General features: G+C 54.5%; 1 protein-coding gene across 1 annotated transcript in view; it reads right to left on the reverse strand.

The window, feature by feature from the left end:
- Nucleotides 1–12960, reverse strand: part of PLOD1 (procollagen-lysine,2-oxoglutarate 5-dioxygenase 1) — a 28324-nt gene extending 15364 nt beyond the window's left edge. The window contains exons 1-6 of the mRNA XM_082669223.1: nucleotides 12814–12960; nucleotides 5982–6073; nucleotides 4429–4562; nucleotides 3804–3967; nucleotides 2538–2650; nucleotides 689–752 (exon numbers count right to left, since the gene is read on the reverse strand). Coding sequence (XP_082525349.1) covers nucleotides 689–752; nucleotides 2538–2650; nucleotides 3804–3967; nucleotides 4429–4562; nucleotides 5982–6073; nucleotides 12814–12889 — 643 coding nt within the window. The 5' untranslated portion in view covers nucleotides 12890–12960. The remainder of the gene's footprint in view (nucleotides 1–688; nucleotides 753–2537; nucleotides 2651–3803; nucleotides 3968–4428; nucleotides 4563–5981; nucleotides 6074–12813) is intronic.
- Between the last annotated feature and the right edge of the window lie 4887 nt (nucleotides 12961–17847).

Below are 17847 nucleotides of genomic sequence, written 5' to 3' on the forward strand. Positions count from 1 at the left end.
CCCAGAACCCACAGGCCAAAGCGTGTCATGCTGCTGCACCTCCCTGGGAGGGGAGCCGGAGCTCTCCTCAGATTCTCAAAGGGGTCCATTTACCCCATTAAATCACCAATCAATGATCTGGTCCAAATTCTCTTTTCTAAGCATGGGAAAACTGAGGCCTGAGGGGTGTGTGTGTGTGTCTTGCCTGAGGTCACCCAGCAAGATAGTGGCAAAGCAATGTCATCGCCAGCCACCGACGGGACCAGGCCAAGAGCATTTGTGGTTTCAAGGGCCAGGTGGCCTCTCTGCTTCCGAAGCCATCCATCAACTCCCTGCCCCCAGCCCAGGAAGTCTTCACCTGGGAGGTGGGAGGGCAGGGGAAGGAGGTGAAGCAGGCTCACCTCTAAAGACCAGTTATGCAGGGCAGGGATCAGGTACCCGCTGAGCGCATCACCCAGCTCCTCCCAGGCTGAGCCCTGGTGTCCGGCAGGCTCTCTGGAATGACCTCTTAGCTCTCCTTTCTCCACCCCTAGAGAGACACAGCTCTGCCCCCAGAGGACATCCAGGTGGTCTCTGGGGACCTGGGGATGAGGTGGGCGACATCCCAGCACAACAACCCGAGAGGAACCTCCTCGGCTCAGGCCCTGCCTGGAATCCTCATCTCCTTACCACTCCTCTCAGGATCCCCCTCCCTGTCAGGGCTGCTCACCCAAGGCTCCATCCAGATTCTGGAAGATACGGCAACGGTGGTCCAGGGTGATGTTGATCCCCTCCTGCAGGAAAGAGGGCACCAGGCTGCAGCAGGGACAGGCCCTGGCAGAGGACAAGGCTCCATCACCCAGTGTGGGGAATCTGTCCTCCCACTTCTGCCACTTCCTTTCCCCACACCCACTTCGCCCTGTCACATCAGGGCAGCTGGGAGCCTTGGGAAGGCCAGCCAGTGGCCAAGCCCCTGGGATCTACTAGTCTAGTGGCTCTATTCATAGAGAACCAGGGACTCTCAGAACTGGAAGGAATCCAAGGAAACAGCTGGTTCAACTACTACAACCACCATAGTAACAACAAATGCTTGTTTAGCACTTTACTATGTGCCAATCACATCCTAAGTATTATATGTACATTAATTTAATCCACACAACACCCTTGAAGATCCCACATGCCGCGGAGCAACTAAGCCCGTGTGCCACAACTACTGAGCCTGCGCTCTAGAGCCCACAAGCCACAACTACTGAGCCCGCGTGCCACAACTACTGGAGCCCACGTGCCTAGAGCCCGTGCTCCACAATAAGAGAAGCCACGGCAATGAGAAGCCCGCGCACCGCAACGAAGGGTAGCCCCCGCTCGCCGCAACTAGAGAAAGCCCGTGTGCAGCAGTGAAGACCCAACGCAGCCAAATAAGTAAGTAAATAAATAAATAAAAATTTAAAAAAACAAACAAGGCACAGAGAGGTTGGATAACTTGCTCAAGGTCACACACTTAGTAATTGGCTAAGCTGGCATCTGAGCCTGGCAGCCTGGCCCTGAGGTCCACGTTCACTGCATAATGCTGCCTCTTCGAGATCTGACTATGTCTCATGGAGCCCTAGGCCAGGCCAAGTGACACTCTAGGCTCAGCCTTCATCCCACAGAGAACAGCTCCACTGTTTTGTTTTAGACCATGGGCTTCTGCTAGCAATGTCACTGGAGGCAAAGGGGAAGGAGGAGCAAGGACTGAGCTAACTAAAGATCAAGTTCGTAGTTTCCACTGCACAAGTCCAATTGCTTCATTTCATTATTTCATGGATAACCAAAATCGAGGCCCAAAGAGGGAAAGTGAGTTACCCTACATCACGCAGCACAGAATAAACAGGGGTTGTGCGGGTAAGCAGGGAAGAATCCAGGAATACTGACGCCCCTCAAGGGCTCCCTAAATTTCCTGCCTGCCCAGAGGACACCGGCTGGCTTTGGGGCTACACTGGCCCAGTTCTACTGCCTCCACTCCCCTCAATGATCTCTGCTTTTCTTTTTTTGGCCTTGCCACGTGGCTTGAGGGATCTTAGTTCCCCAACCAGGGATTGAACCCGCATGCTCGGCAATGAAAGTTCAGAGTCCTATCCCCTGGACCACCAGGGAATTCCCCAATGATCCCTGCCTTGAGACAGGCTGAGAGGCCTAGCTTCTGGGGCCCAGGTCCAGCCAAGATCACATCAGCCCCCTAGAAACCCTCCAGGTAGGGTTGGGCAGGGGCGGCTCAGCCTGTCAGTTCCTTTCATGACCATCCTCACCACCTGACATGAGGCTGTAAATTCCCTGTGTCCCCAGCTTGAAGGTCCACGAGGGCAGAGACCCCAACTGTCTTGTTCATTGCCATATCCCTGCCCTACACCTGACAGTGTCTCACACACCACAGGCACTCAATAAATACCTGCTGAAAAAATGAGTGAATCGAAGAATAGATAAATGGAGTGTCAATGCCCAACCCAGGGGGTCAGGCCTGGGGGGCAAGGGCTGCTCCCAGTGCCGCCTGGTCTGGGGGAATCCAGCGTCAAGATCCCACAGTCCCACCCACTGCCTCTTACCCTCTTCTCCGGGTCCAAGAAGATCTTGGTGTAAAAGAGCTGGTCACTGTCACTGTCCTGACCCTCCCACTCGGCCACCAGTTTGCTGAGGTTGGGGGCATAACCGATGAAGCCTGGGGGTGGGGGACACACAGAGACAGACACTTAGCTTCCGGCCTCTAAGCCAGGGGCCTCTTCCCAGCCTCCCCTCTCATCCACCTCCCTCTTCCTTACCCATAAGCCCCGCCTCCTCTCAGAAGCCCTCCTGGATTGAGAAGAGGTGATGTCTACAGGTTGGAAACAGCCTGCCAGTTAATGCCACTTGGTGACAAGTTCCCACTGAGCCCAGAGAGAAAAATCAGTGCTGTCCATTAAGCTGCACCAGCTCAGGTCCTGGGCACCACACAGGTGGTGAATAAATGAATTAGACCAGAAGCCCAGGAGAGCAGGGCTGGTGGGGCATAGGCTTGGAGCCCCTTTTCTACAGTTATCTGAGAAACTTGACCCAGAGAAGGGCAGAGGCTGAGCCAAGGTCACACAGTACAGGAGGGCTTAGAGGGTAAGGCCCATACAGACCCCAGGCTACAGTGCAGACTGGTGAGAAGGGAAGAGAAAAGGGAGAAGGTGGGCAGCCAGGGAGGGCCCTGCCCTAGGGGACACCTCTACCCCTGGGCCAGGGCCAGGCCATCTGGACTGTGCTAACTCTCTTGGCCAATGGGGAAACGTGGTCCCTGGGGGCGGATCCCCCTTCCGTGGCTGGACAGAGGAATCCAAAATAAAATATGGATTTTATTCTCCGTGCAGTAGGAAGTCACTGAGTGATGTGTGCAGACTCGCATCCGGCTGCTGGGTGGAGGATGGACTGGAAGGGGCGAGGGTGGAGGCTGGCAGATCAGTTAGGAGACTACTGCCTATGCCAGGGGCCCCATGAGGCAGCGGCAAGGGGCGTGGACATGAGAGGGCAGATTCCAGGGATCTTTTGAACTGGAAGTGGTGTGACCTGCTGATGGACTGAGGTGCGGGAAGGCAAGGGAGGAATCAGGGGTGACTCCCGACTCCCTGTTTTGCCCTGTGCAGATGGGGGGCTATTGAATGAGACAAGGAAGATTGCAGAGAAGCTGATTTAAGGGTTAAAAAATCAGGAGTTCTACTGAGGTCATTCTGCATTCAGGACCCGTGAGCCATCCGCATGGGATGTCAAGCCGGGGGGGATCCGCACCCGGGCAGCAGACGGACCCCTCTGGAGCCTGCCCAGCCTGCCACACACTCTGCACCCGGGCCCCTCACCTCCAGAGCCCAGGAACCTCTTGCCGTCAGATACCACCGGGTACTTGGCCTCCAGCCTGCGGTCTGGGTAGATGAGCTCCTCGGCAGAGAAGACCACTTGGCTCCTGGCCTGCCGGAACTTCTTCAGGAGCTCTCGGGGCCCCGAGGCAAACACCACGTCGTAGCTATGGCCAGAGCCGGGAGAAGACAGGGCAGGGCAGAGGTGAACAGGGAGGAGAAGGGGCGCGGGAGAGCGGGGCGGGGGAGAGGGAGGCAGGGGCTCAGGAGGGTACAGGCAGGAGGAGACCAGGGATCAAGGCTCCCCCCCTCCTCCCACGCCAGCCCCAGGCCACGTCTGGGAAATAGATCTGCTCTGTTGCCTTTGCCCCTGCCCACCATGTTTGCACCCCCTTCCTGGGCAGAGACGTGGTCCCCATAATCTGTGCCCATCTCACACTCAAAGCATAGCTCACCATACCTGGGCAGGTCCCCCAACCATCTTTTCACCAAGAGTGGACATGGGTCTTTTCTGGGGTTCACAGACCCCTTAAAACTGCAGGCAACCTTAGCTAGAGTAACCCCCCTCATCCCTGATGTCCTGGCAGGACCTCATTCTAGAATATTCCTCTGCCTCTCAGCTGCCTACCTGTCTGTGAAGAGAATGACCAGGTTCTCCTTGTCTGAGTGCTTCTCCAGGGCTTTCTTCAGTAGTCGAACCTTCAGCCCTCCACCTGCCGACATCTCCTTCTCCCCATGCCAGTCCTCCCCCAGCCCCAGCGCCTGCAGAGAAAGGCCCCTTAACATGAGCTTTTGGTAAAGAAAAGATCTGGCCAGCTCAATTTCCAACCCCACCTGGGCAGTGCACATCTGTGCTTCTGTCTGTGTCCAGCACCTCCTCCCCTCCCCGTGGGAAACCATTCTAAGACATATGTGGGGCTGAGCAGGCTCCTGGTGTGGTCATGTGACCATGGCTGGCCAATCAGAGTCTCCCATCTCTCCCAGAGCCATGAGTTTGAGCATGTAACCCAAGTAGGGCCTATCAGAGTCTTCCCTGGGACTGTTCTGTTAAAAGTAAGGAAAGGTTGTCTTGTTCTGCTGAGGTTGTGAAGCTGGGGCATGTGGGTCTATGGCTGGTGGTCATCCTGCTACCATGTAGAGAGAGCATGTCTGCAAATGAAAACAAACAGGGCCTAGAGATGGAAAGACAAGGCCCTTACCATGCTGCTTGAACTCCTAGATCCAGCTATGCCTGAAGCAACCCGCTGCCTCAAGCCCCATTTATGTAAACTAATACACTTTCTTATAATGAATTTTTTTAAATTTATTTATTTTATTTATTTATTTTTGGCTGCATTGGGTCTTTGTTCCTGCACACGGGCTTTCTCTAGTTGTGGTGAGCGGGGGCTACTCTTCATTGTGGTACGCGGGCTTCTCATTGCAGTGGCTTCTCTTGTTGCGAAGCATGGGCTCTAGGTGCGCAGGCTCCAGTAGTTGTGGCGCACGGGCTTAGTTGCTCCTCGGCATGTGGGATCTTCCTGGACTAGGGCTCGAACCCCTGTCCCCTCCATTGGCAGGCAAATTCTTAACCACTGCACCACCAGGGAAGCCACAAACTAATACACTTTCTTTCTGGCTTAAAGCCACTACACTGCAAGCTGTGTAGGCAGTGCCCTGGTCTGTCTCGTCCATCATTCTGTCCCCAGTGCCAACCACGGCACCTGACACAAGGAGGCACTCAGCACACTCAGTGAAATGGAGGAATCTCTCCCTGCAGGGCTCAGCCCCACAGACTGCACGCACAGGACATGAAATCCATGCCACTAATGGACATGGCGTTAGCTTGTGTTTCTTTACAGCAGTGTTTATACAGGTAAGATATCTGTATAAACAAGGGCATCTCCAAATCACCTGGGAGGCCTTGTGGAAATGCTGATCCCCAGGCCCTACCCTCTAAACTAGCCACAGGTCCCCAGGTGAGTCTTATGCACTAACATGAGTACGCCCACATACCTCTCAAGTCTCACCTTCCCCACACCCTCTATCTCCAGCACCTCCTAGACTTTGCTTATGTTCTTCCCATCTTACTTTTCCAGAAGATTTCCCTTTGGGCCCAAGTCAGTTTGGGAAAGGCAGACATCCAGCTCCTGGACTCTCCCACCACCCCTCGGCTATCTCTGCCCCACCTGGGGAGCCCCTTACCTGGATCTTGTAGTTGAAGAACTGAGCTGAGCGCTTGAAGCGTCGGAACCCCTCGGTCTCCTTTGTGGCCACCGTGAGGACCAAAAGGTTGTCTAGGGACAGAGAAGGGAATGAAGGATGAAGAGAGGTGACAGCAGGAATGGATGACCGTGCCCAGCGGGATGTGTCAAATCCCACAGGACGTATCTTCATGTCAACCCATTATAGACAAGGGCCCAGGGCCCAGATAGGAAGAGACACACCTAAGACTACTCAGCTGGTTAATGACAGAGCTGGGACATAACCTGGGTCTCCCAATTCTCCTTCAGGGCTCCGTTCATCTGGTAACTGACCAATGTGGCAGGAAGTACCCAGAGCAGAGGTGTCTGCACCTTGCATTGTGAGACTGGGTCTCTCTGGATTTAGGAGCAGAGGAAAGGATTCGCTCTGAATGCTGAACAACAGGAGGACCTCTCTGGCCAATATCAGACATTAGCCTGGCAACAATCACAGCTCTCCATGCCCGCACTTAGGGCAGACATTGCTAATCAATCCCAACAGACTTTCTTGCTGAGCCTCACTTGGCCTTGGATTCTCCCAACACTGTGAGAACCAATAAGAGCTGGCCTGCAGTGGAAACTGACTTGAAATCCTGGCCTTTGGCCAGAGCGGCTATGCTACCTTTTTAACAAGGGACCTCTCTGGGCTCTGTAGTGTGGCTTCACCTCTGCAACAGAACCTGCTGAAAACACTCCCAGATGCCATTTCTGGGAGCCGTGAAGAAGCACCTCCCAGGCCATACTTTAAGGCTGTGTTCTACGAGAAGTGAAGGCTCTGGGAGTCCCCTGGTGGCCTAGTGGTTAGGATTTCGGGCTTTCACTGCTGAGGCCCTGGTTCAATCCCTGGTCGGGGACCTGAGATCCCACATGCTGCGCTGCACAGGAGAAACAAAAAAAAAAATTCCCTGTAGCTGGCCTGGTTAGGCTCCTAGCTCTGCTCCTTACCAACTGTGTGACCTTGGGAAAGTCCTTGACCCTTCTGAGCTGGTTTCCCCCTTGTAAAATAGGGATAGTAGTAGTACCTACTTCCCAGGGCTGCTGGACTAATTAAATGAGATCAGGCCTGTAAAATCCTTGTTGGGATACTGGCACACACTAAGCTATTATTGGTGCTTATTACTGAGAGGTAAATGCCTTGCTCTGGCATTCAAGGCCCCCGTTGATTGGCCTGGTGACACACTCATTCCCTCCATTGAGTGGGCCCTCCTCCTGGCTGGGCTCCTCCCTCCTGCTAGGGCTTCCTCTCTCTGCTCTTTCTCTAACCTTCCTCCAGGTCCCAGGGCCAGTGATACTTCTTCCCTGCCACCACCTCTATGAAGCCTTCTTGGATTTCTCCTGACCTCTCTCTGGGCAGAGGGCAGGACCCCACTTTGCAGCGCCCATCATTGTTTCACTAGGTGAGCCTTACTTCCCTGGGGTCCAGGTCTTAACACTTTTCTGGGTGAACAGACTCACCAAGTGGCCAGGCCAGCACAGGCAGGTAAGGCCCTCCCACCTCGACCTCCCCAGGAAGTCAGGAGGAGCCTGGGCTAAAAGAACAAAGGAGTCCAGCCTGACAGAGCTAGCTGAGCCGAGGGGCAGGCTGCTGGTCCCAGAGCAAGGGGTTGGTGCCAGGTGGCCCAGCCAGGATTGGCAAGAATCTGCTGCGGGTGGGTCCAGAGACCTGGGGCAGAAGCGGGTGGATTCATTAGGCAGATACGGAGAGGGGAGACCTCACCATCTGACCCTGGGGTCCAGGGAAGAGGGGTGCTGCTCACACTTGGGGAAGGGCTCCCCCCAGCTCCTGCCAGGATGGTTAAGTCTGCCCTCAGGCAAGGAGAGCCAGAGCCCCAGCTCTGAGGCCCTCTTGTCGACAACAGGGGCTGCTGGGGACAGGAAGAGTGTCACATTTCATGGATGGAAAAAGCCAGCGTGTGTATCTATGTGAGATTCTGGATTCTCCATTGGACCAGGGCTCCTGAAGTCAGGAAGTGGGGGAGGAGAAGTGAGGAACCCAAGACTCAGACACGGTAACCTGCCCAAGGGAGCCACGAAGTGGCAGCACCATGATTTGGACCCAGATACCCAGACCCAGAATCCCCTCTTCACCTCTGCATGCACCGCTCAGGCCTGGGATGTGGCCAGGCGTCCATCTCCATCTGTCTAATGAGAGTGTCCAGCTCAGGCCATGCCCCCTTCCTCCTGCCCAGCCTGTCTCCACTCAGTTTTCCTGCCAGGTGCTTGCAATGGTGCCTTAACAAATCCTGGGTTCCTTGGGCAACACAACGCCCACTCTCCTGGCCAAGGACCCCACAATCCCCCAGTGCTGAGGGCCCCAAACCTGCCTGCATATCGGCATCACAAGGGAGGCTGTGAAATCCACATTCCTGGGCCCCAGGACCACAGATCTGAGATGGACCCAGGAGTCTGGATTTGTCCTACATTCCCCTGGTGATTTCTGATGTCAGCCACGTTTAGAAACCGCTGGTCCAACCCATCCCTTGGTCCTCTGACTCTGGGCTCCAATGCAGGGGCCTGGGAGGTGGTTCACAGCAAGAGAACTCAAGGCAGGCCCCTCCCCTAAGGGACCCTGGCATCACCCCTCAACACCCCCATGAAACTGCGTTGCTGAATCCAGCCAGCACCCCATTCCTTTGTCCTGCCTGCAAAACTTGCTCCTTCCCCTGAAAAGGCCCCAGGCCACTTCCTCCAGGAAGCCCTCCTCAATCTCATCCCCTTACCCAGTCAGTCCTCGGCCCCTGAAGTCTCCGTGTGCACAGTAGGTGAAGTACCAGTACAAACCTGCTTCTCCCTTTGCCAGGCCAGGGTGGTCTCTATTTCCTTGGTGTCCCTCCCCCTCCCCAGGACTCGGAGTGAGTGTGACTTGGGCCTCAGGTGCAGTGTCTGGCCTTCAGGAGCCCTGTGGAGATGACTAGTAAGCGCTAGCACTGTTGAGCCTTTTCTAGGTGCCATGCACCTTGTGAAGCGTGTTACATTCGTTATCAAATTTAACCATCAACACCCTGTGCGGTAGGTGATATTTCTACCCCCCCTTCTACAGGTGAGGAAACTGAGGCACAGAGAGGCTATATAACCTCGAGGTCACAGGACCTCGAAGGGAGAAGGAAACGAGCTGGAATTCCAAATGCCCGTGCCCTTCACCACACTGTTTCCCTGTCCAACATCCCGGAATGCTGGGAATCCCAGCTGTAGACTGAATCCAGCATTTCCAGCCACCTTCTCTCAGGCCTCCCCAGTGTGGGCACCCGCTCCAGTCACTGGATGAGGTCTCTTCCCAACTCACTGCACAGCCAGAGCTCTGGGCAGCCTACAGGGTGACAATGTGGCCCAGGGCCCCGCCCACCTGCTTCTGTCTGGCCCAGCCAGCCGCCTTGGGCTGAGGCCAGGGCCCACATGAGGCCCGACATACAGGGCTCTTGGTCCCCCTGACCCGCTGCTCAAAGTCCAGCAGTGGTTTCCCCAGATGGATGACCCATGATCCAGGGTCAGCAGAGACAAACCAGAGAGCAGAGTGGAGTGGCAAACTGCCACAGATTGCTGGGACAGTAATTTAGCCTCTCTGTGCCTCTGTTTTCTTATCTGTAAAATGGGAGTAATAACAATAGTGCCAGGGAATTCTTTGGCGGTCCAGGAGTGGTTAGGACTCTGCACTTTTACTGACAAGGGCCCGGGTTCAATCCCTGGTCAGGGAATTAAAGTGCTGCCCTGGGGGGCAGGGAAGGAGAGGAGCCGCCTTCCTGAGAGTGAGAATGACGGGGAGTCGGGGGGGGGCACGGGGGCCGTGCGGGGAGTGCAGACATCTCTCTGGGATTCTAAGAGAAGGCTGAGGACTCAGGCCCTGTTCGGCTGTGCTCCCTCAGATGCCACCTCCTCTCCCCAAGCAGTGCCGGTCCAGGCAAGGGGGTGGATGGTCAGCATGTGGCCTTGGCTCCCTAGGCACGGTCATGACACACCCAGGCTGCTCTCTGGGGAGGCGGGAATGAATGAAGCTCCTCTCCCATCCCCCACACCCACCTGGGGCTGGAACGGAAGCCAGGAGATGGGGATTCCCAGGGCTGGAGCCAGCCCTGCCTCTTCCCCAGGTCTGGCCTCCCACTCATTTCTGCCACCTCAGGGCTCCTGAGACTCCCCCGCCCTGACACACACACAGCCAGCTGGGTCTGCCTGCTTCTCCATTTCCTGCGGCGGAACAGCACAACCTGAAGCTCCCACCCAAGACCAACCGGCATCCCTGGAGTCTCAGGTCTCAGCGGCCATCAGGCTCAGGCTGCTCCTTCCCTCTCCGTGGCCAGATGAAGGCCTGCAGGGAAAGGCATGGGCCCAGGGAGACAGGGGGTCTCAGCCAGAAGCAACTACAAAAAGAAGGACGGGGGCTTCCCTGGTGGCACAGTGGTTGGGAGTCCGCCTGCCGATGCGGGGGACGTGGGTTCGTGCCCCGGTCCGGGAGGATCCCGCGTACCGCGGAGCGGCTGGGCCCGTGAGCCGTGGCCGCTGGGCCTGCGCGTCCGGAGCCTGTGCTCCGCAACGGGAGAGGCCACAACAGTGAGAGGCCCGCGTACCGCAAAAAAAAAAAAAAAAAAAGAAGGACGGACCATGTTGCTCCTGGACTCTCCCACCCCCTCAGCTCTGTGCAAATTTGCTTGTTTGGATGCCGCTTTGTTGAAGGCCTTTTTCTTTCCCCCACATGAGTCTGGGGGCCCCCCAGCGCAGGGCACTGTCTCCTCCCTCAGGCACAGGGCTCTCTGGGAGCAGAGGGCTGTGTCTCCCCCATCAGACTGGGCGTCCACTGGGGTGAGGAGCTCTGTGTCCTCCCTCAGATTGGGAGCACGCTGAAAGGGACAACTGTCCCTCTTTCTATCCGTGTATCTCCCGGCAACACCTGCCCCCCCATCTGGAGCTGGGGGTCAGCAGGAATGAGCAGAGGGTCTGAGTCCCAGTCAATGATGCCACTTCCAATCAGCTGTGGCAACCTGAGACCAGGTGTTTAACCGTTTAGGGTCTCAGTCTTCCTATCTGTAAAATGAGGCCAATGATTCCTTATGTATCAAAAGGGTCTGAATGGAGCAAGGGAAGCACAGGGCCTCAAACTTGAGAGCGGCCTGACTTTCGCCACATGCCTGGGGACCCGCTTACTATCTACTAGGTGCTTTACCTGGATTATCTCAGCAACACCCTGAATCCTGTACCCTCTGTGGGGGCTGCCTTGTGTCTACTCTGTCCCCTCCCGTCACCTGCTAGGGGTCAGGGCACCTGAAGCCTTGTCATCAATTTGGTCCCTCCCACTCACCTCCCGGGCTTCATCACCTCCCTGGGCAGCTGGAGTTTTTCTCCTGGGATGGTCTGGGGTGGAGGGAGCCTACATCAGCAAAAGCAGAGGGAAGAGAGACCCAGGGGGAAAAAAGCCAGCAACTGGACCCAGGCCACAGGACCTCTGCACACACCACCAGCCCAGCCCTGTGCTTAGCACCTCCCTCACTGTATTTTTTGACCTGTCTTACTGCCCTGCTTGGATACTCCAGGAAAGCTGGCAGCGCTGGGCCAAGAAAGCAAATGCCTTTATGGGCTGGGCATTGAGCTGAACTCTCACCAACAGGCCTCATCCCACGGAATCCTTGTCAAGAGCTCTAGGACGCAGGTATCATCACACCTGTTTTGCAGGCTAGAACAGCAAGCCTCGTGGAGATTAAGCACCACTGTTTTACCACGGGAGACGCGTGGCCTTGGGCAGAACCTGGCACAAAGGAAGTACTCAAGAAATGGTGGTTCCTATCCCTTTTCCTGGCCCGAGGGTCTGCTAAACTACCATCCTGCCCCACTCTGGTTCCCAGTTTCCCTAGAAGAGTGGGCCAAGGGGAACGGGGGCTGATGGAGGGTGTGGTCAGTCTGGCTCTGCTTCGCTGGGACTGCCAGTGGTCTGTGTCCTCCTGGGGCTCTCAGATGCTGACTGGGCGGCCCTGCAGGTGGTCCAGGGAGGGCTGGGGAGGAGAGCAGCCCCCGCTCAGGATAGTGGGACACACTTTGAAATCCAATCTGCCTTGGGGTTGTAGAAAAAGCACTAGACCCGGAGTCCAGCAGATCTGAGACCCACCGCTCCAAAGCTGGATCCCCCTGGGCAGTCACTACACCTGTCTGGGCCTCAGTTTCCTCATGTGCAACCCAGAGAGAGTAAGACCCACCTGGAAGGGGCAGAGCAGACCACTGAGGACACGGGTGAAAGTACAAACGGCTCTGTGATGTGAGCCACCCCTTCTGTCTCCCACCCCCCCAGGTGCCCCGCACTCCATAGTTATGAGGCCTAGGTGTGAATCCTGATTTCAAAGCCCACAAGCGGTGTGACCTTGGGCAAGTGAATCATCTCTGGAGACTCAGTTTTCCCAGCTAGAAAATGGAAATGACAGAAGGATGCACTTCTGAAGGTTAGGGTCCTGCTTAATCGACGTCTGACTCATAGCCAGTGCCCCACAAACGTAGTTATCGTCCTTATTATTATGGCCTTATTATTATGAGTGCTATTATTATTTGCCCCTCTGGGTAATGAACGGGACTTGGGCCGCTCCTCCCCTCCAGCTGCCCGAAAGTGGGAAACGCAACCCTAAAAGGGGAAGTGCCTTGTCCAAGTCACCACTGAGTCAGTGGACAACTGGCCTGAACCCAGAACCCCTCGGGAAGCCCAGGCCTCCCCTACAGGCCGGTCCTAACGGAGGCAGCCCCCAGACCAGCCCACCTGCCCCCATCCCCCCCACTCCACCTCCGGCCCCGGATCCCCCCTCCCGCCCCCGGCCCGGAGCCCTCACCCTCCGGCTTGGCATCACCCTTCGTTTCGACAAGGAGCAGCCAGCCCAGCGGGGCCAGGAGCAGCTGGAGCCGCATGGTCCGTGTCTGGGAACGTCCGGCGTGTCCAGCGGCGCTCGCTCGCAGGCTGGAAACTTCCCGACGGGGTCGGCGATCCCGCTGCCACGCACTGGGCCCGCCCCGGGGGCGGTGTCGCGCCGTGCTGCCGGGGGGAAGGGTTTCCTGCAGACTCGCCCGAACCCGCCGCCTCTCCAAGTCTGGGCAGCTCCCTGCGGGCCCGTCCCTGCGGCTCCCGGGTCCTTCCGCCGCCGGCCTCCTCCCTCCCGTCTCCGGGGAGCTTCACTCCGACCGGAAAGAGGAGGGGAGACGGGGGCGAGGCAACAATTTCTATACCCCGGACCCCGCGCCAAGCCTTGATGGTATCGATAAACGTGACCCTCGGTTTCCTCTCTGGAAAGTGGGGTTTATAATGGTATCTATGCGTTGGGCCTTGCACGGGTTAATGACATTGTTACCTGCAGTGCCCTTAGAACAGCCCCTCGATAAGCCCTCAGTAAATCTCAGCTATTCAGATTTCATTCGCCCTTGTCCAAAGCCCTGGGCGTGAGGCTCTGAGCCTGGAGCGGGCGAGGCCTGGCAGGAATGTGTTCAGAGGCATCCACACGCCTGCCAAGACCCTCCTGGCTGCTGCAAGTGCAGAAAGTGCATCCCCGCCCCGCAAAAAGGGACTCACTTAATCTGCCTTTTTGTCCCTGGGAGGCAAAGGGAACCTCTGAGACAAAGAAGGTCTTGTTCCTGAGGTCACATTGTTGAATGAATGGATGAATGAATGAATGAGAGAGAGAGAGAAGAAAGGGAGGGAGGGAGGGAAGGAGGGATGAAAGAAGGAGGGAGGAAGGAAGGAAGGAAGGAAGGAAGGAAGAAAGAAGTTGTTTAGGGTCTCTTCACAGATGTGGGTCTTCAAAACACAACTCAAGCGTTTCTAGAACAAGGGTTCCTGGAGCAGATGTCAGCTAGGGGCAGCCATCTCTGGGAAAACAACAACAACAATTTTCATCCTTGGAAGAGACCCTCAAAGGGAGATCCTTTCCAGCAGGTTAGGCTCCAGAGGAGTGGGTAGTGGGTACAACCCTGGGTGGGCAGGGGGTTCCCCACCCACAGGGGGAAAGGGCAGAGGGGGGAGGAATGTCATGATTATCAATGAACAACATAAAGCAGGCCGTGCTAGGTCCTGGGGAAAAGAGAAATCGGCAGTACTCTTAAGACTGATTCAGCCAGGGTAATGCACTACCAACATGACGTTACATGGGAAAAGCAGTATATACTGTATGACCCCACTCAGCAAAAATATATCCTTACAGGTACAATGCATAGAGATGATGCTAAAAGAAAATGACAGCCAAATATTTACAGTCATTATTTCCAACTTGTGGGAATGTGTGTGTGTGTGTGTGTGTTCTTGCCAGGTAGTTTTTATCTTCTTCTTTATATTTTTCATTGTTTTTACAATCATTTTACAATGAATATATACTATTTGTACAACCCAAACAAAGCCAACACATGTTCTTTTTAGACGATAGGTACAATCCCTGCGAACCTGGGAAATTATCTCACTGAACAGAGATTTACTCATGGTAAAGATGGTAGAAGTAAGGCCCAGGGGGACCCAAGAGCAAGCTCAAATTTGAAAGGCAAGTAAAGGGAAGAGGCAGGAGTGCAATCCAGGGCTGCCATCCAGTTGGGACCTGGGACCTAGGGCGGGGAGTTTCTGCAGCTGGGGACAGGACATGGTGCCAGAATCCACCGGATGTTTTTGAATTCAGGAGGATGCAGACTGAAATTCCAACTCCTTTGAGGAGGAAATGGAGGGATAAGCAGAGGGGAAGAGGAGCATGTGTTGAGTGACTCAATTTTCAAAGCTCTGGCTTATGCCATGTTCCCCACAGCCCTGCCAGTTAGGCAGTATTGCCCCCATTTGTGAAATAAGGAAACCGGGGCTCAGAGATGTGAAGCAACTTCCTCAAAGTCACACAGCTGATGGGGGACCACAGTAAGGGAGGCGACTTTGGAAACCGGCTCTAACTTCCCTTTTGCTCGGGCCCAAGAGAACCTCAATGGTGGCATACTATGGACGGGAAAAAAATCCTTGCGCAGTAGAGTTCCCAGAGTCATTGCAAATCGGGAGGGGGGATCAATCTGGGAGGCTGCTGGCCGCCCCTGGAGAAAGGATTCATCCTGGTGAAGCCTACCTGCCACCCTTCACCAAATTGCTGGAACTTGAAATCGGTCCAAGCTTCATCCAAAAGGAGGACTTGTCTCTTTAACCAGGGGTGGCTGCTGCCTAGATGTTACTCAGGGTAAGTGCTGCACCTGTTGTGCACAGTTAAAGGCACAGGACTCTGCTTTTCTGGGAAGCAGAAAGGATAGCTGGACTGGAGGGTAGTGGTCTGGTGTCACAAGGGGGTTTTCTCCCTCTCATCCTCTGCTTTTCTCCATTTTTACCATTTCCTTTCTTGACCCGAGGAGGAGCGATGGCCTCAGTGGACAGCCACGTTCTCTGCTGCCAGCCGATTCTCAGCCTCCTCCCTGTTTACACCCATCAGCTAGTCCCACTGGCACCTACCCCCTTTGATGATGATGATGATGATAATAATAACAATGGAATTTCCAAGCTGTTCCCTTAAATGAAAAAAGTAATATGCAAGGGCTTCCCTGATGGCACAGTGGTTGAGAGTCCGCCTGCCAATGCAGGGGACACGGGTTTGTGCCCTGGTCCGGGAAGATCCCACATGCCGCAGAGCAGCTGGGCCCGAGAGCCATGGCCGCTGAGCCTGCGCGTCCGGAGCCTGTGCTCCGCAACGGGAGAGGCCACAACAGTGAGAGGCCCGCGTACTGCAAAAAAAAAAAAAAAAGTAATATGCAAGAGTATATAATATGCTACAATTTCTGTGAAGGGAAAAATATAGGTCTCTGTCTATATGGCTATATATCTGTAAGTGAATAGAATTTCTGGAAGAGCACCCAAGGAACAGGAAGCAGTGGTTGCATCTGGGAAGAGGAACTGACTAGCTAGGACTCCAGGAAAGAGGAAGACTTAATGGCCACTCTTCACCCTTTCATATATGTTGAATTTTGTGTCATGTACATGTGTTTCCTGTTTCCTAGTAAAAATAAATAAAATAATGAACGGTTATTTTAAGCCAGGCAGTATGCTAAATGTTTAACTTGTTTATCTAACTTAAGTCTCAGAGCAATCCTACTCTGTCTCATGATCCCCATTTTATGGATGGAGAAACCAAGGCCCAAGGAAGTTAGCTGACTTGCTAGCAAGGGGCAAGGCCAAGATTCAAAACCCAGGCAGCCTCGTGCCATTGTCCTTACTCTTGACCTCCTGGCTTTGTTGTGGCTATGTTGCTGATGGTGGGCTGTGATTCCCTCCCCTGGGGTGTTTGAGAGTGGTAAGGGAGTTAAGAGCACCAGCATGAACCTTCTCTTTAACGTAGGAATCTACTTCCAGGAATTGCTCCCCCAGAAACAGTCTCAAAAGTAGGCCTATATATGTCTATTACACAGACATTCATAATAGCGAAAAATAATTATGTGGGTTTACATTTACCGTGTACTTACCCCATGTCATGTACCTTGCTTGCTTTGCCTGTATTAACTTACTTATTCCTCAGAAACCTGAGAGGCAGTTTCTCTGGTCATTCCCATTTCACAGGTGGGATCAAGCCTGGTTTAGTCCTTTGCTCTCATCTCACTGTGCCTCCCAAGTGTTTCTGCCTCCCTGAGGAGCTTGGATGGATCCTATCTCTCTAACTGTAGGTTATGGATTCCTGCACATCCATGAAGTTATTCTGTGGGGTTTGTGAAATCCTGGTGGAAATTAAGAATTTTGTGTGTATGTTTTGATAATGATCTTAAAAAAGAAAACAAAGAAGGTAAGCATACTGTAGGATCACCTGGACAGCTGCCTTCTTATAGGGTGCTGGCCCTAAGACTTGGCAAACACACATGTGTCTGCTCACAGCCCACAAGAAGCCACCTCAAATGACCATTTAATTTTCAACAACTGGGAAGCACTGTCTGGCTTTGGAATGTCCTGAAACTAAAGTGGAAACAATCGCCCCATTGTCTGCCCCTGTGCTCAGATTGAATTTTTTCCCCAGAAACAAAATTTGTCTTTTGCATTGATAATACACAATTTAACAGCATTTTCAAAGCATGAGACTTTAGTGTTTTATGTTATTTAATAAGTTAAGACTCACGGTTGACATCAAGAAGACGACTTGGTGTGGTAGAGAAATGGACAGTCCTGGGCCTGATTTGTGTCCTATATGCTGTACATGCAGCCAGACAGGTCTGGAAGAGTCGTCAACAAAATATATCCTAGGAAGTCTGGTTGACAGTGCTTACTTTTCTTTTTCTTTCTTTCTTTCTTTCTTTTTTTGGGGGGTACTATTCTGTACTAAGTCTTTTTTTTTTTTTTTGCAGTGAGGATCATTTTTACAGAAAAAAAGTTTTAAAATTATTTTTTAAAAATCTTGGGGCTGTTGAATCCATTAGTAGCGAATGGGGCACAACACGTGTTCGGGTTGGCTAGCGCGGTTGGTTTTTTCGTTTCTGTTTTAAGTTCCCATGAATTGGCCGCTTCCAGTCCTCCGCAGACCCCTCTCCTCTTCTGGACTTGACTTTTCAGGCCCGAGAACTGGTGGTCAAACCCCGGCGGTGCCCGCCCCCTCCTCGCTGTGGCCACGCCTCCTTCTCCCGGGCCCGCCCCTCTCCCCTCCCTCCGCCCTCCCCTTTTCCATCTGTCGCAAAAGAGTAGGTGGCGCTTGACGGCCCGCGTCGTTTGACGGCCGGAGGCAACCGAGAAGGAGGAGGGAGCAGCTGTGGCGGCTGCCGCGGCGCCTGTGACGGGGGCTGGGGTGGGCGCCGCGGTCCGGGCCCGGGAGTGAGGCGCGGGCGGCCGGGCCGGTGGGCTGGGCGGCGGGCCCGGCGGCCGCCCCCGCGCCGCGCCCGCGCCTGGCGGCCCG

This window comes from Grampus griseus, assembly GCF_964374135.1.
Source record: "Grampus griseus genome assembly, chromosome: 1".
Lineage (NCBI taxonomy): Eukaryota > Metazoa > Chordata > Mammalia > Artiodactyla > Delphinidae > Grampus > Grampus griseus.